Consider the following 24,017-nt stretch of genomic DNA (forward strand, 5'->3'; position numbering starts at 1 on the left):
AAATAGAGAATTCCAACAAAGAAATAGGAAATATAGGAACCAAATAGAAATCCTAAATAATACTGTATCTGAAATGAAAATATTACTTGGTGGTTTTAGGAGCAAATTGGAATAGGTAGAAGAAAGAATCAATGAACTTCAAGATAGGACTCTGCTAACACCAGCTGTGTGTCTACAACTCAATTCAATTCAGTTCTGAACTCAAGTTAGGAGCATCAGATGCCACAAGCTGAAGGGCAGTTCCTCAGCAGACTGCCTTCCCTTCAGGTACCCGCCACAAGTGGGATGCCAGGATACCCACACTTCTGCCCAGCTGACTAGACTATAAATTCGGCATTTCCCATAGCCTCCTCCATTCTGTACTTGGCTAGAGTGTGTCACAGAACACACTGAAAATGCTATACTTATGATTATGAATTTTATAAAAGAAACAACTGAGGAACACCGGATATAGTAAGTAAGGCAAGGTCTGGGGGCCAGAGATGATGCAGAGCTTCCAGGCCCTCTGCTCTCGGGGTCTGGGCCCATCACCCTCCCAGCATATCAAGTGTTCATCAAGCAGGAAGCTCCCCTGGGTTTTACAGTCCAGAATTTTTATATGGAGTTTTATTATTGATACATAGATATGATTAATTACACCATTGGCCATGTGACTGAACTCACTCTCTAGCCTCTCTCGGGGAGATCAGGGAGGTGAGGCTGAAATTTCCAACCCTCTACATGTGTGGTTGGTTTTTTAGTGACCAGCCCCCATCCTGCAGCTATCTAAGGGCACCTGCATGTGTCACCTCATGCTACAAACACTGCTATCACTGAGGAAAGTCCAAGCGTTTTTAAAGCTCTGTGCCAGGAACTGAAGGTCAGAATCCAGATATACTCTTTATTATATCAGAATAGGTCACTTGAGATTATCCAGTATGAGGAGCAGAAAGGAAAAAAAGGATTGAACAAAAATAAGCAGAGCCTAAAGACCTATAAGACACCATCCAGTGTAGCAACATATTCATAATGGGAGTGCCAGAAGAGGATAAAAGGAGCAGGAGGAACATTTGAAGAAAGGTCAGAAACTTGCCCAAGTCGATGAAATACTTGGATCTACAAATCCAGTAACCTCAGTTAGCTCAAAGCAAGATAAATTCAAAGAGATCCACACTGAGACGGGTTACAATCAAGTTGTACAAAGACAAAGACAACGGGAGAATTTTGAAAGCAGGAAAGAAGTGACTCATCATGCAGAAGGGAGTCCTCAGTAAGACTGACAGCCACTTTCCCATCGAATATCATGGAGGCCAGAAGATGGGGGGATGACAGATTTAAAGTTCTGAAAGAAAAAACTGTCAACCAGAAATCCTTTATTTGGCAGAACTATGCAGAGGACAGGAATATTAAAACACTCCCAGATAAACAAGAGCTGAGAAAATGTGTCACTAGTAGGCCTGCACTATAAGAAATGCAAAGGGGAGTCTTTTAGGTTGAAATGAAGGGGCCTTAGGTAGTAATACAAAGCAATGTGAAGAAATGAAAATCACTGATAAAAGTAACTACATAGTCAAATATAAAAGCCAATATTATTATTATATTTGTCTCTCCCTATAAATATAAACTTATAATTATAGGGAATTCCCTGTCAGTCCAGTGGTTAGGACTCTGTGCTTCCTCTCCCAGGGGCCCTGGTTTGATCCCTGGTCAGGGAACTAAAATCCCACACGCCACACGGTAGAGCCCCAAAAAAAGGTTATAATTATAAACATAATAGGCACACAATATATAAAGATTTAATTTGTGACAGTAACATAAGGAGGGACTCAGATCTATTTAGGAGCAGAGTTTTTGTATATAGCCACATGTTGGACACACTGCAGGTTCAGTTCCTGACCACCACAATAAAGTAGGTTTCTTAACAAGTGAGTCTCACATGAATTTTTTGGTTTCCCAGTGCATATAAAAGTTATGTTTACACTACTGTAGTCTAATTAAGTATGCTACAGCATTATGTCTAAATAAACTATGTACACCTTAATTTAAAAATACTTTATTGCTAAAAAATGCCAAAACAATTACAATAGTACTATCAAAGATCACTGGTCAGAGGTCACCATAACAAATATAATAATTATAAAAAAGTTTGAAATATTGCAAGAATTACTAAAATGTGACGCAGAGACGCCAAGCGAGCAAATGCTGTTGGAACAATGGCGCCAGTAGGCTTGCTTGATGCAGGGTTGACACAAACCTTCAATTTGTAAAAAAACACAGTATCTGCAAAGCACAGTAAAATGAGATAAAAACTAAATTGGGGGCTTCCCTGGTGTCACAGTGGTTAAGAATCCGCCTGCCAATGCAGGGCACACGGGTTCGAGCCCTGGTCCGGGAAGATCCCACATGCTGCAGAGCAACTAAGCTCTTGCGCCACAACTACTGAGCCTGTGCTCTAGAGCCCGTGAGCCACAACTACTGAGCCTGTGTGCCACAACTACTGAAGCTCATGTGCCTAGAGCCCATGCTCCACAACAAAAGAAGCCACCACAAAGAGAAGTCCGCACACTACAAGGAAGAGCAGCCCCCGCTCACCGCAACTAGAGAAAGCCCACGCGCAGCAATGACCCAATGCAGCGAAAAGTAAAATTAATTAATTTTAAAAAACTAAGTTGGTATTAATTCAAACTAGATTGTTATAAATTTAATGTGCTAATTGTAAGCCCCAGTGTAGCCACTAAGAAAAAACTAAAAAATCTACAGAAAAAGAAAATGAAGAAGGAATCAAACAGTATATGAAGAAAAAATTCATTCAACACAAAAGAAGGCAGTAATGGATGAACTGAGGGACAAGAAAGACACACGGCATTTGGGAAACAAATAGTAAAATAACAGAAGTCCTTTATTATCAGTAATTAGTTTACATGTAAATGGATTAAACTCTCCAATTAAAAGGCAGCGATTGGCAGAATGGATAAAGAAACATGATCCAACTATATGCAGCCTATAGGAGACTCTAGGTACAAAGACAAATAGGTTGAAAGTGAAAGGATGGAAAGAGATATTCCGTGCAAATTGCAACCAAAAGAGAACTGGAGTGGCTACACTAGCATCAGACAAAATAGACTTTAGGTCACACTGGTACAGGAGTCACTGAGGACACTATATGTTGATAAAGGTCAATCCATCAGGGGGTAAAACAACTGTAAACATATACTCACCCAGCAACAGAGCCTGATCAAAATTAGCATCACTGGAGAAAGAAATAAACAGTTCTACAGTAATACTTGGGGACTGCAGTACCCCACTTTCTATAATGGATGGGACAGCTAAACAGAAGGTCAGTAAGGAAATAGAAGATTTGAACAACACTCTAAAGCTGACAGACACATCAGTCCTTCACCCAACAATGGCAGAGTATACACTCTTCTCAAGTTCACATAGAATATTCTCCTGGATAGACCATAAGTTAGGCGTTAAAACAATTATTTTTTTATTTTTATTTTATTTATTTATCTTTGGCTATGTTGGGTCTTCATTGCTGTGCGTGGGCTTTCTCTAGTTGTGGCGAGTGGAGGCTACTCTTCGTTGCGGTGCACAGGCTTCCCATCGCGGTGGCTTCTCTTGTTGTGGAGCACAGGCTCTAGGTGCTCAGGCTTCAGTAGTTGTGGTGCACAGGCTTAGTTGCTCCGCGGCCTGTGGGATCTTCCTGGACCAGGGCTCGAAGCCGTGGCAGGCAGATTCTTAACCACTGTGTCACCAGGGAAGCCCCAAACAATTCTTAGTTAAATAGATTGAAATCATACAAAGTATCTTCCCTGACAACAATGAAATGAACCTAGAAATCAGTAACAGAAGGAAAACTTGAAAATTCAAAAATATGTGGAAATTAAACAACACAGCCTTAAACAACCAATGGTCCAAAGAAGTAGACACAAGGGAAATTAGAAAATAGTTTGAGACAAATTAAACAACACACCAGGACTTACGGCATGAAAGCCATGAAAGCAGTTCTCAGAGAGATCTTTATAGCTGTAAATATCTTTATTAAAAAGACGAAATATCTTAAATCAACAGCTTAACTTTACACCTCAAGGAACTAGAAAAGGAAAAGCAAACTAAATTCAAAGCCAACAGAAGGAAGGAAATAATAAAGGCTAGAACCAAGATAGACAAATAGAGAACAGAAAAACTAGAATCAACAAAACCAAAAGTTGTTTCTTTGAAAAGATAAGAAAATTGGCAAACCTTTATCTAGACTGAATATGAAAAAAAAGAGAAAATACACAAATTAATAAAATCAGATATGAAAGTAGGGACATTGCTATTGACCTTATAGAAATAAAAAGGATTGTAAAAGAATACTATGAATAATTATACACCAACAAATTAGATAGCCTAGGTAAAATGGAAGAATTCCTAGAACAGATCAACTACCAAAACTAACTCAAGAAGAAATAGAAAATCTGAAAGGACTTATAACAATTAAAGAGGTTGAATCAGTAATAAAACAAACCTCCCATTAAAAAAAAGAAAAAAAAAAAAAGGACCACATTGTTCGCTGGTGAATTCTGCCGAACATTTAAAGAAGAATTAACAGCAGTCGTTCTCAAAGTCTTTGAAAAGAATGGAAGAGGATGGCATCCTTCCTAACTAATTCTATGAAGTCAGCATATTACCGTGATATCAAAACCAGACAAAGACATCACAAGAAAACTAGAGACCAATATTCCTTACGAATATTGATGCAAAAGTCCTCAACAGAATACTAGCCAACTAAATCCAGTAGCATGTTGAAAGCATATACACCATTTACCAAGTGAGATTTATCTCAGAAATGCAACATACAAAAATTAATTGATATAATATATCACATTAGGGACTTCCCTGGTGGTCCAGAGGCTAAGACTCCACACTTCCATTGCAGGGGGCGTGGGTTCGATCTCTGGTCGGGGAACTAAGATCCCACATGCTATACAGTGCAGCCAAAAAAAATTAAATTAAAATTTTTTTTTAAAAAATCAAAAAAGAGGGGGCTTCCCTGGTGGTGCAGTGGTTGAGAGTCCGCCTGCCGATGCAGGGGACACGGGTTTGTGCCCTGGTCCAGGAAGATCCCACATGCTGTGGAGTGGCTGGGCCTGTGAGCCAAGGCCGCTGAGCCTGCGCGTCCGGAGCCCGCAACAGTGAAAGGCCTGCGTAACGCAAAAAAAAAAAAAAAAAACAACTTGGAAGGCTCAGGAAGTGCCTGGAAACCCAACCTTGAAATGACCTTTCCAAGGTTGTTGGCTTGCAGATTAAGAACCACTAAGTAAAGGGAGGGGCTCTCAGGGTCTCTGGGATAAAGAAAAAAATACACACACACACACACACACACACACACACACACACCTGCATTAATAGAACGAAGAGGAAAAAAACCATACAATCATCTTCACTGATGCAGAAAATGCACTTGACAAAATTCAACACCTTTTTATGATAAAACACTCAAAAAACTAGGAGTAGAAGGGAACTTGTGATATGGCTCACACCCTCGGGGAATCTCCTCTTTGCTCTTCTATAAAACTAGTGTTCACAGACACCCGCGTAAGCTCTGGGGGGTGTGGATGTGCATTTTGCCTGTTCTGCCCCAGGGACACCAGACCTCAAACATTTGTCCATTTTAAAAATACGTTTTTAGTAACGAATGACCAAAATAATAACTGCTAACATTTACTTTTGCTTTGTAGTAAGCATCTTGCTAAACAGCTTTTCATGATCATCTCATGTATAGTCCCTATAATTCTATGAGGTAGGGAATATATTGTCCACATTTTACAGTCGAGCAAATGGAGAAAAGTAAGGAACTCGTTTAAAGACACAGAGTTAAGATGGGGTCAGTATTTTGAATGTTATTCTGAGTGCAAGTACCTAATTCTGGATAAATCTTACTGTTTACTTACTGACTGTACTGAGATAAAGAAAATTGGGTGAAAAGAAGCTAACATTTCAGGTAATTCTACATAGGCTATGAAGTTTAGAATATTGACATTTATAATTCTGGAACACTTGCTAAGACTCATCGAGACAGCAAAATTTTCAGTAATTTTTCGAAAATCCATTTCTGGCTCTGCCAATCAGCAGCCACCTGTTTGCTGAGAGCACGCTTCTGCCCAAGCGGTAGAATTCAGTGTTTTCCTTGCGGCTTGACCTTAGAAATGTACTGTGTCAGTCAGGGTTCAGCCAGGGAGCAGAAGCGGTAGCAGGTGTGTGCGGACCTCATCAGATCCATTTACCCCAGGGGCCGCTGGAGCCGCACGCCTACGGGGCAGCTGTCAGGGAGGAGGTGGAAGGCGGGCTGGGAGGGATGGGAGCGCCTGCTGGCTTCTGCTGCCTTTGACCTTGGGGACAGGGAACTGAGCACACAGGCCCGGCTCCAGAGTCAGGGGCCCCGGGGGAGGAACCGAGGAAAGGTAGGGCAGCTGCTTCTCCTGCCGAGGGGAGACCAGCATCAATACACGTGTCTTCCCGGGCGTTTTGCCTGCTTCCCGCCAGGCCTTATTAATAGGTATTTAGATTTTCTGTAGGTGTGTTTGTTTTTGCTATTTTGAATGTGATCTTTAACCAAGTTCTCATTGGTAATTGATGACATATAGGAAAGCTATTGGTTTGAAAGTTGATCTTGTCTCTTACAGGTTTTCTGAAGCCTCTGATTTGCTCCAGTAGTTTCTCAGCTTCTCTGTATTTTCTGGGTAGGTGATCTTGTCAGGCGTAAATCATGGGGCTCTTGTCTGTCTCCTTCAGCGTGTGCACCTCACACGTCCTACCTGTGTGACTGCACCAGGCAGGCTGCAGAGCCCGAGTGCTGGCAGCTCCTGCCAATTTCCAGTCCCCTGAGCTCTGCTCCGCTCCATTCCCAGGTGCCGGCACTTAGCCCGCCAGCTCCTCGGGTGGAGTGTGTGCTCTGTTGAGAAAGTCGTGGCAGCTGCCAGCAACTCCGTATCCTGAGGAAGGAGAGGGGCCTGGTCGCGCCAGCTCCTCCGGATGGAACTTACATCCCTTATCCTGAGGGTGGCCCAGAGACCTCTGCTGTTGTTTGCATTTCACCTGGCTTGGTGATCCTCTGGCGTTTGGTTGGAAACGGCTGTTTATAGTAACATTCTACTTATAATCTGGGCTCTGGCTTCTCCTACTTTAGTTTGCTGTCAATCTGACTCCATCAGCTTTTCATCAGCTAGGAATTCCTCAAAATGTCTAGTTCACTAATGGTACTTGAAGCAAGAGGAAGAGTGATATAGGTGTTTAGTCTGCACTTTGATCTAATTTTTAAACCTACCTTTAAATTGTTAACGCTTCTTCTTCATTTTAGTTGTGTTTGTTTTAAATATTTATTTAGGCTGCGCCGGCTCTTAGTTGTGTCGTGCGGGATCTTTAGTTGCGGCATGCATGTGGGATCTAGTTCCCTGATCAGGGATCGAACCCAGGCCCCCTGCATTGGGAGCACAGAGTCTTAGCCATTGGACCGCCAAGGGAGCCCCTGTTTTTTGAAAACAGCATATAATTACTGCTTCTTGAACCATATCTGAGACATAAGAGGAAGCAAACTCTGCCCTTTTCCACTTCTATCTCCTCACCCAAAGCAACAGTCATTCATCTGAAGCGGGTTGGATTCCAGGACCCTGGTGAAGCCATATTTATTAGTGGATAAGCCCCTGTATACGGACATTTCCCTCACAGTAAGAGCTTCTAAAACTCAAGAAAAAAACGACCAACAGCCTAATAGAAAAAAATGGGCAAAGGACGTGGAAAATACGTAGAATGTTTATGAATGAGCCCTGTGGCCCATTACTTCCTCCCGTTCCCTGGGCCAGCCCGCCTCACACTTTCTTATCTTCTTGCTTTTGTCACCTATAAATGTTTCCATAAACAACCTAGTTTGTATTTTGGTTTTTCATGTTCATTCCTCTTTTCTGAACGGAGCCATTCTTACATATGCCCTCATTCCTTGTTTCTTTTAACTTAGGTTTACGTTTGTGAAATTCACCCACATCAGTGCATGGATCTGTAATTCATTCATGTTCCCTTTTGTGTAGGATCCCATTGAATGCAGACACCACACTTATCTGTTCTACCTTAGACAGGCTTTTGCGTGGTTTCTGTTTGGGGCTATTACAAACAATGCTGCAGTGAATATTCCTCTACAGGTACCAACACACACATGTGAACAGTTTTCTCTAGAGTACACCTAGTAATGGAATTAATCATAGGCTTTATTTATCTTCAATTTTACTAGATAATACAAACTGTCTTCCAAAGTGATTGTACATGGGACTTCCCTGGTGGTCCAGTGGTTAAGACTCCACACTTCCAATGCAGGGGGCGCAGGTTTGGTCCCTGATGGGAAAACTAGGACGTCACATGCCACGTGGCGTGGCAAAAAAATTTTTTTTAATTTTTTCTGTAATTGATTTTAATTATTTATTTTTGGCTGCGTCGGGTCTTTGTTGCTGTGCGCCGTCTTTCTCTAGTTGTGGCGAGCGGGCTTCAGTAGTCGTGAACCGCTCTTCGTTGTGGTTCGCGGGCTTCTCAAGGCGGTGGCTCCTCTTGTGGAGCACTGGCTCCAGGCGCGCGGGCTTCAGTAGTCGTGGCTCGTGGGCTCTAGAGCGCAGGCTCAGTAGCTGTGGCGCACGGGCTTAGTTGCTCCGAGGCACGTGGGATCTTCCCGGACCAGGGCTCATACCTGTGTCCCCTGCATTAGCAGGCGGATTCTTAACCAGTGCGCCACCAGGGAAGCCCTAAAAAAATTTTTTTTAATTTTTTAAAAACCAGAGTGGTTCTACAAGTATTTCACATCCTTGATGACACTTGATATGGCCTTTGTTTTGAGTAGTTTACAATGTCATGTTAGTTTCAGACGTACAGGAAAGTGTTTCAGTTTTTTATATATGTATATGTACATTATAACTGATAATTTTCATTATAGGTCATTACAATATATTGAGTAGTTTCCTGTGCTATACAGTAGGTCCTTGTTGATTTATCTACTTTATATATAGTGTGTATCTGTTAATCCCAAATTTGTAATTTATCCCTGCCCCCTTTTCCCCTTTGGTAACCGTTTGTTTTCTGTCTGTGAGTCTCTTTGTTTTGTAAATAAGTTCATTTGTATCATTTTTTTTCGATTCCACATGAGTGATGTCACATGGTATTTGTTTTTCTGACTTCACTTAGTATGATAATCTCTAGGTCCATCCATGTTGCTGCAAATGGCATTATTCCATTCTTTTTTATGGCTAATACTCCATTGTATATATGTACCACATCCTCTTTATCCATTCATCTGTCGATGGACATTTAGGTTGCTTCCGTGTCTTGGCTATTGTGAATAGTGCCATTATGAACATTGGGGTGCATGTGTCTTTTCAAATTAGAGTTTTTGTTTTTTTCCGGATATATGCCCAGGAGTGGGATTGCTGGATCATACGGAACTCTTGATATTGCTTTAATTTTTAATGTTTGGGAATCTGGTGGCTGCCTAATTGTTTGCTTGTCCTGATTGTAAAAGTAATGCATAATTTTTTTTCCAGTAAATACAGAGAAGTATAGAGAAGTAAAAACTATCTGTAATACCATCACTCAGAAGTATCCTCTGTAATGTGCTGTATACTTTCAGACTTTTTTCTTATATGTACTCACGGTTTGGTTCCCAAACTCTGGGCCAAGGTGCTATGGGGATAGCAGTGAGTCCACAGGCACATTTCAGAGTATTTTAAAATTTCAAGGGAAACAGAATGAGGCGTAATGCCTGTTATACACCACGCAAGCTATCACCTGAAGGCATTTCACAGCTCTAACATTAGAACGCATGTATTTTTTTAATGATGTCGTCGTATCTTTGCAAAACTTATCTCAGCAGTTGCTGTGATAAAAAGTTGTGTGAAAGTCAGTGTGAAAAACGCAGTGAGGGTAGCAGCGTCCAACCTGACCTCAGGGCCTGAGCAGTTGTTCAGTGCCCAGCAGGTGCAGGCGTCCACTTAAGAATGAGACAAAAAAGACTATTATTTTTTTCCATTTATGTGTATTATTTTTAAAATAGCTACTAAGTTGTTAGGCTATGAGTAACTATCAACTTAACTAATTAATGAATAGGTATGTCTTTTGGCCACAGGGTGCCGTGAAAAACATACTGCTAAGGCACTAACGGTGCCACTGACCAGGGAAGTTTGGGAACCTCTCTGTCACACACACTTTCAAAAAAATGAATCTGAGATCACACTGTGACAGTCTGGCTTTCAGAGTGTCCAGGGACCTTCTCCAGGCCGTGGGCCCCCTGCTGGGGGTCAGCGGAGGTGGAGGTGTCTGGTGGGGTCCTTGTCTCCGCTGCCCTGAAAAGTTCTTGAATATTTCATGGCCTTAGTGCGTGAAGGGCCCACTTCTTTGTAAAGAAATAACTTACTGTTGTTTTGTAAAAATGACATTAGTCATCGGTTTTAAAAATTTAAGTAATACGGAATTATACAAAGCAAAGAGGAAAAAAATAATTCCAGATTCCTCCTCTCAGAGATTCAGAGATAACACTACTTGTGACATTTGGTGGATGTCACTCCAGATCTCTCTCATACGTACATACACGTGAGGATAGAAAGTAAATAAGCTGATAGCAATGGGATTATCTGTAGTACTATTTTTAAATGCAATTAAATTTACTCTTAAATTCAATGAAAGACTAAAGTGAAGCTGAACTGCTGAATTTCAAGTGAGGTTTCATAATGAGACAGTATTTAATTTAAATATCTTAGTGTAAAAAAGAGTTATTTAAAAAAAGAAGTTGAAGGGGCTTCCCTGGTGGCGCAGTGGTTGAGAGTCCGCCTGCCAGTGCAGGGGACACGGGTTTGTGTCCCGGTCCGGGAGGATCCCACATGCCGCGGAGCGGCTGGGCCTGTGCTCCGCAGCGGGAGAGGCCGCAGCAGTGAGAGCCCAGCGTACCTGGGCGGGAAGAAGTTAAAGCTTGTTTAGACCCCACCTTTCAACCTTCCATAGGATTTACTGATATGAAAACATAATTTATGCTTTCTCCCACCTCTGCATTCCCTGCCTCCTGATTTTTTAAAAAACATTATCTTTACATTTACCTTCTGTTCTGTGATCACAACTCACATTGTTCTTAAGCCTTACTTCCTTATTTCCGTATTGCCGGTCCTTCTACCAGAGTCCAATTCCTGAATTACTTTGATTGCAAGCAGTTTTTTTTTTTTTTAATAGCCAGGGGTGCTATATCTGCTGAGGTGTTACATGCTTGAGGATATTTATGTGTGTGTTGGCTTTATTGAGCATCTGAGGGACAGATGGTCCTGGGTCACATTTTTCTTGCTTCAGAACTTTGTAGACATTGCTGTAGTGTCCGCCAGAAATTAATGCAGCTATGTAGAAGAAATTGCGAAGCCACCTGATTTTTTTCCTGCTTTGTGGGTGATTTGCTCCTTCTTCCTAAAGATCTAGACGTTACTTGTCATCCAAGAACAGAATTGTCATCAGGCTCTTAGTACTGATTTTTGTTTGTTTTTTAGGTACAGAGTACCCATTAAAGTGTCAGACTTCATGCTGTTACTTGTTTGAATACTTCTTCTGTTCCTTTTTCCAAGAACAGCAGTACATATTGATATATTAGCATTAATTTTTCTGCCTTTCATCCTTTCTATTGTACTACTATATAGCATAAAAGTTGTCATTTTCATGTAGATTTCATTGGCATTAAGTACATTCCCACTGTTGTTCAGTTGTCGCCGCTGTCCATTTCCAGATCCTTTTCATCATCCCAAACGGAAAGCCTGTACCCATTAAATAACTCCTCCCCATTTCCGCGCCCCCCCATCCCTGGTAACTTTTATCCTTTCTGTCTCTGTGAATTTCCCTACTCCAGGTACCTCGTGTAAGTGGAATCCTACAATTTTTGTCCTCTTGTATCTGGCTTATTTCACTTAGCATAATGTTCTCAAGATTCATCCCTGTGGTAGCATGTGTCAGAATTCCATTCTTTTTATAGCTCAGTAATATTCCTTTGTATACATATAAATCCATACATCTGTGATGGACACTTGGGTTGTTTCCATCACCTATCATGAGTAATGCTGTGACGAACACTGGTGTACAAGCATCTGTTTGAGTCCCTGCTTTTAATTCCTTTGGGTGTAACCTAGTAGTGGAATTGCTGGATAGTACAGTATTTCTATGTTTAAGTTTTTGAGGAAGCGCCCAACTATTTTTCACAGTAGCTTGCACCACTTTACATTCTCACCAGCAATGCACAAGGGCTCCAGCTTTCTCCACACCCTTACCAACACTTACTTAAATTTTTTTACTGTGTGATTACAGGCATCATAATAGGTGTGAGGTGCTATCATTGTGGTTTTAATGTGCATTTCCTAAATGGCTAATGATGTGGCGCATCTTCTCTTGTGCTTATTGGCTATTTGTGGCTGGCCTGGGGACCCCACTCACGGCTGGCATCTGAAGGGCAGTCTTTTTGGAGATGCGGTTCTTTAACTTGTGGGACCTGATGTCGACTCCAGTTAGTTAGTGGCAGACTTGACCTGAGTTGTAAACACCCAGTTGGTGTCAGATCAGTCCTTCCTTCAACTTCCCCGGCTTTCTTCTGCCTGCCCCAGTCTGCCGCAGAACCCCTGCAGTGACGTTTTCACTTCGGGTTTCGTGTTATTCAGCTCCAGGATTTCTGTTTGGTTCCTGTACTTCCTCTTTGTTGAGATCGTGCTCCTAGTTCCTTTACTTCTTTGTCTCCGTCTGGGCATATTCATTCGGGGATAGTGTCTGTTAATCTTTTCGTCCTGGTAAGTGGCCATACATTCTTGATTCTTTGCGTGCACAGTAATTTTGTATTGAAAACTGGGCATTTTGAATATTATAATTTCATTAAACAGTTTTTGGCTGTCTTGAATAATGCTGCTAGGAACATTCATGTAGAAGTTTCTGTGTGGACATGTTTTCAGTTCTTTGGGTATGTACCCAGGAGTACAGCTGCTGAGTCAGGTGGTAACTCTGTTTCACTTTTTCTGGAACTGTGAAATTGTGTGGCAGCACCATCTGACATTCCTCCCGGTAATGTATGAGGGTTGCAGATTCTCCGCATCTACGCCAGTGCTTGCATCTGTGTTTATTACAGCCACTTAGCGCATGTGCAGTGGTATCTCCTTGGAGTTTTCCTTTGCATTTGTCTAATGGCTAAGATGTTAAGCATCTTTCCATGTGTTTATTGGCAATTTGTACATCATCTTTGGAGAAATGTCAATGCAGATCGTGTGCCCATTTTAAAAAGACTATTTTGTAGAGAAGTTTCAGGTTTAGGGTTTAATGCTAATAACGTGACTCATGGGGGGGGGGGCACCTACGTAGCTTCAGGAGGGCGGCTGGTCATCAGAAAGACCACCTGAGCACCATCACCCCTGTACTTGACCCTGTGCATCTCTTCCATGTGGCTCTTCCTAGTTGTATCCTTTATAACAAACAAGTAATCCTATGGGAAGTGTTTTCCTGAGTCCCTGGTAAGCTGTTCTAGCAAACTACTGAACAAGGAGAGGGTCACAAGAACCCCAGTTTATAGACTGTCAGTCAAAAGTATGGGTGGCAGTCTCATGGGACTGAGCCCTTAACCCATGGGGTCTGACACATGGTTAGTGTCACAGTTGAACGGAATCACTGCACATCCTGCTGGTGTTGGAAGATTTGGAGCATTGGTTGTTGGCGTGAAAAGCCCCCCCCGTTTGGTGGCAGAAGAGAAATGACTCATGCTGCTCTTTTTTTTTTGAGGACAGGGTGATGACTTCCAAGCTCCTTAACAAGTCGCACTGGAAAGAGTCTTAATTTTTTTCTGACAGTGTGGCAGTGGATTTTTAGATATGACAACAAAAATGAAAGCAACAGAAAAGATAGATAAATTGGGCTTCATCAAAATTAAAAACTCTTTGTTCATAGAGCAGACACTATTGAGAAAGTGAAAAGATGGGCTACAGAATTGGGGGTGGAAAATACTGCAAACCACCCATCTGATAAGGACCCAGCATCCAGAGTGTATTACAAACTCTTGCAACAAACAACTCAATGTAAATGTGGGCACATTTCTCCAAAAAAGATACACACATGGCCAGTAAACCTATGCAATGATGATGTCATTAGTAATGTGCATTAGAACTGCAAACTAAAATGACAGTGAGACACTTCACACCAAGATGGTATAATAATTTAAAAAAAAACAAAAATCACTAAATGTACTAAATGCTACTGAATTATACACTTTAAAAGGTTAATTTTATATGAATTTCACCTCAAAACTTTCCTGGGTGTTTTATCCCACAGCATCCTATTCTGTAGCATGGTGACAATATTTGGTGCTCTCCCTGAACCTTGCAGCCGCTGTCTCCTCTGACTGGTCTGTACCAGCTCTGCCCACTTGCCTCCCCAGGGCAGGGCGGGGAGATGGCCCAGGGGAACACTGCTCTCCAGGTCATCGAGTGGGCTTTGTGTTGGGGAAGCCCAATGTCAGTCATTCCTTTTAGGATTTCCTATTTGGGTTGGTCCAATTCCCTATAAAAGGCTCTAAAACTCTCCATCGAGAGGTACAGCCACACCTGCTGGCATCTGGGGGCTGAGCTGCAGGAGAGAATACAAAAGTTTAACGAAAATTTAAAAGGCAGTAAGCTACAAGTTATCATAAATAGTACGAGCTCGCATTTTAAAGTGTTTATTTTATAAAAGCTTACACGGGGGCTTCCCTGGTGGTGCAGTGGTTGAGAGTCCACCTGCCGATGCAGGGGATGTGGGTTCATGCCCCGGTCCGGGAGGATCCCACATGCCGCGGAGCGGCTGGGCCCGTGAGCCATGGCCGCTGAGCCTGCGCATCCTGTGCTCCGCAACGGGAGAGGCCGCAACAGTGAGAGGCCCGCGTACCGCAAAAAAGAAAAAGTTTACACGGCACTACATGGGACCGGACTAGACGGCACTTTGTACAAACTCACCAACAAGACTGAACACGTAACAGAGAAACAAAAAGACAACGTGACCAGCGGTTAATGTTAGAGGACCTGCTTTCCTGGAAGACAAAAGATACTGACAGCATAAAGAACACTTCAAGCCGGAAAAAACAAATTTACAGATTTAAAAACCATGATAGAGTTAACGGTTGGGAGAAAAGTTCACTTAAAATTATAACTCTTTTCTTAATCTTCAGTAAGCAGTAAGATCGTGCAAACACTCAGAATAACTAAGCACACATCACTGGTATCCTCTCCACACTTAGTTGAGAGCGAAACCACTGTCCCGGTGACCAGGGTCACTTCCCATGCTTCCTGTGTGGCATGTCGTTGTCGCTGCTAGTTTGTGGGCTGGGGTGATTCCGTTTCAGCCACGGTCAGTGAAAACTCTTATTAAAATTCCTGCTACCAGGACAGCAAAAGCTAAAACTACAGCCGCCCCGTGATACAAAATCAGCTGGGCCCCCGTCAAGACCTCCCCGATGGTGGCCACCCCACACGAGCTGTTCTCCACCAGCTGCGTGGTCTGGCTCTCAGGTTGGATGACGTCAGGTAGGATCACCCCATCGGCTACGTCTTTGTCTAGGATGGACAGATCTGTTTGCAGAGAACAGTGAGATATTTCCTTACGTGCTAGTCTGAGTAAAGGGCATTCCTGAAGGTGACATGAGCCTACGTTGTAAATGGTTTGTTACGTGTGGGGTTATTAAGCATGTTCCAGAGGGGAACACAGAGTTGGCCTCCCAGTTAGAGGCAGAGACGAGCTGCACTGCGCGAGGGAGCAGAAGCTCATGCACCGAGTTCCGGGCGTGAGAACCGGGAATCAGGACCCTGGAGAACGGGCCCCATAAATTACCTGTCGCGGTGGGCACGGCCTCCTTCGTCCCTCTCAGCCCGGCCCGAACCTGTGCCTAAACAAAGCATCACAGAGGTAAAGCAGGTGCAGTCAGGTGAGGCCAGTCACTGCTGTTAAACTGCGGTTAGGCTCCCTCGGAAACTACGCTACAGGTGACAGCATCGCTACAGGTGACAGCATCGTGCGCGGTCTTGCTTGGTCCCGAAAAAGCCAGCGACAGTAGAACGCCACACCGGAAACCATATTCTTCACCCCAATATCAGCTCACAAACATGGCATAAAAAGCCACTTGTTGCCATAATTGCAAACTTAACATGTTTTTCGCACTGTGCCCTTTACTGCTCCTAAATCCCGATAAAAGGAACAAAGTCTAAAGATAAATGGTACAATCACCTAAGGGGTAGTTTACGGTCCAACTTAACGTCCTGTACACTTCATTCCCTCCAGCGATCACACTGAAGGGAGGAAGGACATGATACGTCAGCATAAGGAAAGGCAGAAGGGCTGCGAATCCTCGAGGGTGGTCAAGACGCAGACTGTGGCGGTTTGCAAGCCTCAGCCCCTCCTCGCGGGTTGTCCAGGACACCTCCCCTCGCCGACCTCCCACCCATCTCCTCTCACACCCGGACACAGTCAGCGGGGCTCACACTTCAACACAGAGACGCCCAGAGGATCAGGATCCGCTCCTGAACCCGCAGGACAGGTTCTGCCCCAAGAACTTCCCTGATCACAGGCACTTAGCAATTTGCATTTCTTAGGAAACCATGGACCAAAAGATCCTTTTGCAGACGCCTAAAACTAGACAACAGATCAGGAAACACTACTGCTTTTCTAAGACTACCACACCAAAACAGCAAAATAGTTTCTAAGCTAATTCTCTTTCTTTCTGGCTGAGCCCTGCTTGGTAGATACTAAATTAACTCCACATTAAGAGGAAAACGTGCTGACACAGGCTTTCCTTTTGCCCCCAACTCTCACGTTGGATGCATTTCACTAAACAAAGTGCATCATGCTGCCAATGGATTTCTTACCATTTTCACCATGAAAGATTCCTTACCTGCCCTGGGATCAACAGGGCCCCATCTCTAAGAGGACCCGCCCTCTGTTACCTGCTCTGCCGCTCTGTTCCAGTTTATCCTCCAGATGTACACCAAGTAGAAGAGGGTTTGAAAGAAGACACAGGCCGTCAATCCGGACCAGAGACCTGTGGGTGGGAAACAAGTACCCCGTTCAGATTTTCTGCAGTCCCCCTCCTGGCATCATTAACATTCTCCCGTAACTACTGTATCCACAGCGTAACCTGCAGCTTACGCTAAAATCTTAGATAATTATGGACCGGGATCAGACGCACGCTTACCACTGACCAGGTTTGATTCCAACTCTAGTGGGAACCCGCTGGAAGGCTTTAGATGGGTGTGTGCATGTACCTGTGAGACTGATGTTTCTAGAAGCCCACTTTGAGAACCATCTCTCCAATTGCTGTGTACAAGAGATGACTGAGAAACATTATAAACAATGCCTATCTCCTTATGAGAAGAAACTATTTAAATCACTTAAATATCAGTGTGTAACAAAGTGGATATAAAATACCCATTCACATATGAATAACTGCACTACAAAGCCAGCTGTCTAGGCTTGAGTTGGAACCCAGTATAAACTGGGAATTAGTCTGCTAACCTGTTCACATGTCTGGGGCCCCACGTTGGCAAGAGGTCACTGAGGCTGGGCCTCCCGTGGACTCCCGGCCATTTCACTGGAATAACCTCTCGAGTTGAGAAGCAGATGGATGGACAGTTTATACCCTTTGATGGACTGATTCCATTCCTAGGAACCCATCCTAAGGAGAGACTCAGGAATGTCGTTAATAATTCATATACCCGGGATGCTCGTCACAATGTTATTTAAAAGAGGAGCAACTTACAGCATCGCTAATTATTAGAGAATTGCTAATCAAAACTACAATGAGGTACCACCTCACACTGGTCAGAACGGCCATCGTTAAAACGTCTACAAATAAATGCTGGCGAGGGTGTGGAGAAAAGGGAACCCTCCTACGCTGTTTGTGGGAATGTAAGTCGGTGCAGCTACTATGGAAAACAGTAAGGAGATTCCTCAAAAAACTAAAAATAGAGTTGCTACATGATCCAGCAATCCCACTCCTGGGCATATACCCAGACAAAACTATAATTCAAACAGATACATGCACCCCAATGTTCATAGCAGCACTATTCACAACAGCCAAGACATGGAAACCACCTAAATGTCCATCAGCAGAGGAACGGATAAAGATGTGGTGCATATACACAATGGAATACTACTCAGCCATAAGAAAGAATGAAATAATGCCATTTGCAGCTACATGGATGGACCTAGAGATTATCATACTAAGTGAAGTCATTCAGAAAGAGAAAGACAAATACTATATGACATCACTTATATGTGGAATCTAAAATATGACACAAATGAACTCATTTACAAAATAGAAACAGACTCAGAGAACAGACTTGTGGTTGCCAAGGTGGGGGGGCGGGTGGGGGAGGGATGGATTGGGAGTTTGGGGTTAGTAGATGCAAAGTATTACACACAGAATGGATAAACAACAAGGTCCTACTGTATAGCACAGGGAACTATATTCAATATCCTAGAATAAACCGTAATGGAAAAGAACATAAAAAAGAATGTATATATATGCATATGACTGAGTCACTTTGCTCTACAGCAGAAATTAACACAACATTGTAAATCAGCAATACTTCAATTAAAAGATAAAAGGGGGGCAATTTAAATGTCCACTATTAGGGAAGGGAAGCATTAAATAAACGATACAAGGAAATACTAGAGAATTACTAAAAGCCATGTCTTTAACATGGGACCGGGGGAAATTACATATTCAGTATAACCCCACTCTGTGAATAACAAAAAGTACTGGGAGAAAAATAATTTTAAAAGGCTGGAATAAAATACATTGAAATACCTCAGGGAAATATTTGAGGAGTGAACTAGAGGTAATTTTAATTTTCATCATTATATTTTTTATGTATTTTCACAAGATTTCCATGTTGTTAACGTATAATTAATAGTTTAAAAGTGTTATTTAACAAATCTGAGCACCTGCTAAATAAGTCCAATAGCGAGAAGCACTTTTATGGACAAAAAGCGAGATCTGCCATGTTCTTATTCTAAAGAGCTCGGTGTCTAGTAGAGGAGAGGTTTTTAGGTTTTTTGCTTTTTTAAAGCAAAGCTGAATTGTGAAACCCCAGCAGCTCATCAGGCAGAGGCTCTGGCTCTTTGGTTAAACGGTATTTCCCTGGTGTCGACGACGGTGCTTGGTAGGGATGAGACCGTAATAAATACTTGGCAGTTCTGTGTCCCAAACAGAGAAGGGCGAAATCCTGCTTGACACTGATCAAATACCCCACAGGCTCCCAGCCTGAACCGGTCATCCAAAGAGACATGACATTGAGGACAGTTACTCATTAAGCCATCACATGACAACATTTCCAAAAAGTCAGGATAAGAAACTAAGCACCTCTGTTTGTGTGGACACAGAAGGCTCTCACGACAGCTGCGGGATTAAAATTTCACAGAGCAATGGGGACAGATTCAAAATTGTTTACACGGTAAAAATGTACTGGTTGACACAGAACAGAAGGATCTACTTGAATACATACTACAGCATTGGGTCAGTCCTCGAATCAGACTATATTCTGCAGAAAACACAGCTCATCGTTACTAAGGAAATCCATAGAAATTGCAGATGTGGATATAGATGCAGAACACACAACATACCCCAAAAGCACATGACAGATTGTTTTGCACAATTCTATACAGTTAGAGTCATAAAATGGATAGATTTCTGAAAATATGTATAATTTGCCAAAGTTGACCCCCCTTCCAAAAAGATAAAGTCTAAGCAAACTGATTTCAGAGAAGAAATTGTGAAAGCTGTAACAAACTCCTCCAAAATGCCTGACATGACAGTTTCATATAATTTAACCAAACCTTTATAATAATAATATTCCTACACTATGTAAATTGTTCCAGGGAATACAAAAAGGGAACATTTTTAATTTTCCTTATGTAGTAAGTGTATATTAATACTGTTAATGTCATAACTTTACAAAGATTACACCAAGAAATGAAACTACTGACCAGTCTTATAACTACCATTGCAAAATTCTTAAATACAATATTAGTAGAATCCAGCAGCTCACTAAAAGAGTAGCACATAATGATCAGGATTGTTCAACATGAAGAAATCAAATAATATCACTTATCACCGTAAGAGATCTAAGGAGAAAATTTATAGGATCATCTCAACAGGCACTAAAAACTTAGTTTTTAATTAAAAGTATTAATGGGATTGTTTCTTTATACTAACAATTGTATTGCACTTCTGTATACTAACAACGAACTATCAGCAAGAGAAATTAAGGCAACAATCCCATTTACCATTGCACCAAAAAGAATAAAATACCTAGGAATAAACCTACAGGTAAAAGACCTGTACTCGGAAAACTATAAGACACTGATGAAAGAAACTGAAGACAACACAAACAGATGGAAAGATATACTGTGTTCTTGGATTGGAATAATTAATATTGTTAAATGACCATCTTACCCAGCACAATCTATAGATTCAATGCAATCCCTGTCAAAATACCAATAGTATTTTTCCCAGAACTAGAACCAATAACTTTAAAATATGCATGGAAAAACACAAAAGAATAGCCAAAACAATCTTGAGAAAGAAGAACAGAGCTGGAGGAATCACATTCCCTGACTTCAAACTATACTAGAAAGCTACAGTAATCAAAACAGTACCGTACTAGCACAAAAACAGACACATAGATCAATGGAAGAGAACACAGAGCCCAGAAGTAAACCCACACACTGTCAATCTACGACAAAGAGGCAAGAATATACAACAGAGAAGAGACAGTCTCTTCAATAAATGGTGCTGGGAGAACTGGACAGCTACATGTAAAATGATGAAATTAGAACATTCTCTAACATCATATACAAAAATAAACTCAAAATGGATTAAAGACCTAAATGTAAGACCAGATATCATGGAACTCCTAGAGGAAAACACAGGCAGAACACTATTTGACATAAATCCTAGCAATTTTTTTTGATCCATCTCCTAAAACAAAGGAAATAAAAGCAAAAATAAACAAATGATGCCTGATAAAACGTAAAATCTTTTGCACAGCAAAGGAAAATCTTTTGCACGTCAACAAAAAGTGAAGAAAACCTACTGAATGGGAGAAAGTGTTTGTAAATGATATATGATCAATACAGGGTTAGCATCCAATGTATATAAATAGCTCATACAACTCAACATCAAAAAAAAAAACCCAATTAAAAAATGGGCAGAACTGAATAGAAATTATTCCAAAGAGGACATGCAGGTGGCCAACAGGCACATGAAAATATTCTCAGTATCACTAATCATCAGTGAAATAGAAATCAAAACCACAACGAGATATCATCTCACACCTGTCAGAATGGCCATCATCAAAAAGAAGACAAATAACAAGTGTTGGCAAGGATGTGGAGAAAAGGGACCCTCGTGCACTGTTGGTGGGCATGTAAATCGGTGCAGCCACTATGGAGAACAGTATGGAGGTTCCTCAGAAAACTAAAAATAGAACTATCATATGATCCAGCAATTCCACTCCTGGGTATATATTCAAAAAAAACAAAAACATTATTTCGATAAGATACATGCACCCCAGTGTTCATAGCAGCATTATTTACAATTGCCAAGATACGGAAGCACCTGTTTATCAACAGATGAATGGATAAAGAAGATTATGGTAGATAAGTATTCCACTGGAGATCAGCCATAAAAAACGGAATTTTTCCATCTGCAGCAACATGGATGGACTTGAAGGGCATCATGCTAAGTGAGATAAGTCAGAGAAAGACAAACACTGTGATCTCGCTCACATGTGGGAGCTAAAAACACAATGAACTAGAGAGGACAACAAAAAAGCAGCAGACTCACAGATACAGAGAACAAACCAGTGTACCAGTGGGAGAGAGAAGCAGGGAGGGGCAAGATAGAGGTAGACGATTAAAAGGTACAAACTATTACGTATAAAATAAGCCACAAGGATATATTGTACAACACAGGCAATATAGCAAATATTTTATAACAACTATAAATGGAGTATAACCTTTAAAAATTGTGAATCACTGTATTGTACACCTGTAACGTAGAATATTATACGTCAACTATATACCTCAGGTAAAAAATTTTAAATTAAGAAATAAAAATTTAGGACTTCCCTGGTGGCACAATGGTTAAAGAATCCACCTGCCAATGCAGGGGACACGAGTTCAAGCCCTGGTCCAGGAAGATCCCACATGCCACGGAGCAACTACGACCCACCAATCCCACTACTGGGCATATACCCTGAGAAGACCATAATTCAAACAAGAGTCATGTACCAAAATGTCCACTGCAGTTCTATTTACAATAGCCAGGACATGGAAGCAACCTAAGTGTCCATCAACAGATGAATGGATAAAGAAGATGTGGCACATATATACAATGGAATATTACTCAGCCATGAAAAGGAACGAAACTGAGTTGTTTGTAGTGAGGTGGATGGAACTAGAGACTGTCATACAGAGTGAAGTAAGTCAGAAAGAGAAAAACAAATACCGTATGCTAACACATATACATGTAATCTAAAAAAAAGAAAATGGTCAGAACAACCTAGGGTCAAGACAGGAATAAAAATGCAGACCTACTAGAGAATGGACTTGAGGATACGGGGAGGGGGAAGGGTAAGCTGGGACAAAGTGAGAGAATGGCATGGACATATATACAGTACCAAATGTAAAATAGGTAGCTAGTGGGAAGCAGCTGCATAGCACAGGAAGATCAGCTCAGTGCTTTGTGACCACCTAGAGGAGTGGGATAGAGAGGGTGGGAGGGAGGGAGACGCAAGAGGGAAGACATATGGGGACATTTGTATATGTATAACTGATTCACTTTGTTATAAAGCAGAAACTTAACACACCATTGTAAAGCAATTATACTCTAATAAAGATGTTAAAAAATAAAAAATACTAGAGGAGAATATAGAAAAAACGTTAAAATCCTATTGTAGCAGTTCTTGCCAGAACAAGAAAAAGGCAAAAACACTAGAAAGGAAGGAGTAGAACTACTTCTATTTACATGACATGCAATTACATTTGACAAAACTCTCAACCATTTCTGTTGGGAACTTTCAGTAAAGCAGACTCCATGGATACTTCCTGAACGTGATTTAAGAAGACATGCACACGTTTGTTAACGTATGTGTGTTTACATTGTGTGTATTTATGTATGTCAGCCCCCAATCCAGCATGCTATTTAGTAGAGAAACATCAGAAGCACAATCTCTGAAGTCCTGAACAAGACAAGCATTTCCACTATTACCACAACAATTTATTATTCTACTAGAGGCTTTAGGCAGGAAAAAGACATCAGTGGTGTAACATCTGATAAGGAGAATATAAAGCTATTTGTACACGATATGATTGTATACCTGGAAAACCCGTGAGAATCAACTGAATACTATTCAAATAAGAGGAATTCAGAATTTTAACAAGCTACAAAATTCACAGACAGTAATTAACAGCCCTCAAATATACCAACAACCACCACTTAGATTACAGGATGGAAGGGAAGGCCTTGTCTACCATGGCCACAAAAGGATAAAATGGGGATAACCTTAACAAGAAATGAGCAAAAGCTTTACAAGGAAAATGATAAAAACTATACTGAGCAGAGGCTAACATTTCCAAAATGTTCGTCCAGTATTTGAACATAAAAGCTGAGGGTGGGACTTCCCTGGTGGCCCAGGGGTTAAGACTCCACGCTCTCAATGTAGGGGGCCCAGGTTCAATCCCTGGTCGGGGAACTAGATCCCACATGCCAAAACTAAAGAGCTCGCCTGCCGCCAAGAAGACACGGTGCAACCAAATAAATATATATATATTTTTTTAAAAAGCTGAGGGTGTCAGAGGAGCACCCATTTTATAAGTACACAGATGGCCTCCAGGCCGTAGACCACCAGGCAGGTGGAATTCAGAGTTGGCTCCCGAGTCTTCTGGCAACAGTGCATTTATTCTCTGCAGACAGAGGTCTACTGGTCCTATCTTGA

General features: G+C 41.7%; 1 protein-coding gene and 1 pseudogene across 2 annotated transcripts in view; one reads left to right on the forward strand and one right to left on the reverse strand.

The window, feature by feature from the left end:
* Nucleotides 1–24,017, forward strand: part of LOC117200323 (receptor-binding cancer antigen expressed on SiSo cells-like) — a 108,785-nt pseudogene that overhangs the window by 29,818 nt on the left and 54,950 nt on the right.
* The window catches only part of SLC47A1 (solute carrier family 47 member 1), a 48,677-nt gene continuing 39,351 nt past the window's right edge, over nucleotides 14,692–24,017 (reverse strand). For both annotated transcript variants that reach the window (XM_049702437.1, XM_049702436.1), the window contains exons 15-17: nucleotides 16,962–17,056; nucleotides 15,853–15,907; nucleotides 14,692–15,593 (exon numbers count right to left, since the gene is read on the reverse strand). In XM_049702437.1, coding sequence (XP_049558394.1) covers nucleotides 15,364–15,593; nucleotides 15,853–15,907; nucleotides 16,962–17,056 — 380 coding nt within the window. In that variant the 3' untranslated portion in view covers nucleotides 14,692–15,363. The remainder of the gene's footprint in view (nucleotides 15,594–15,852; nucleotides 15,908–16,961; nucleotides 17,057–24,017) is intronic.

This window comes from Orcinus orca, chromosome 19, assembly GCF_937001465.1.
Source record: "Orcinus orca chromosome 19, mOrcOrc1.1, whole genome shotgun sequence".
Classification (NCBI taxonomy): Eukaryota; Metazoa; Chordata; class Mammalia; order Artiodactyla; family Delphinidae; genus Orcinus; species Orcinus orca.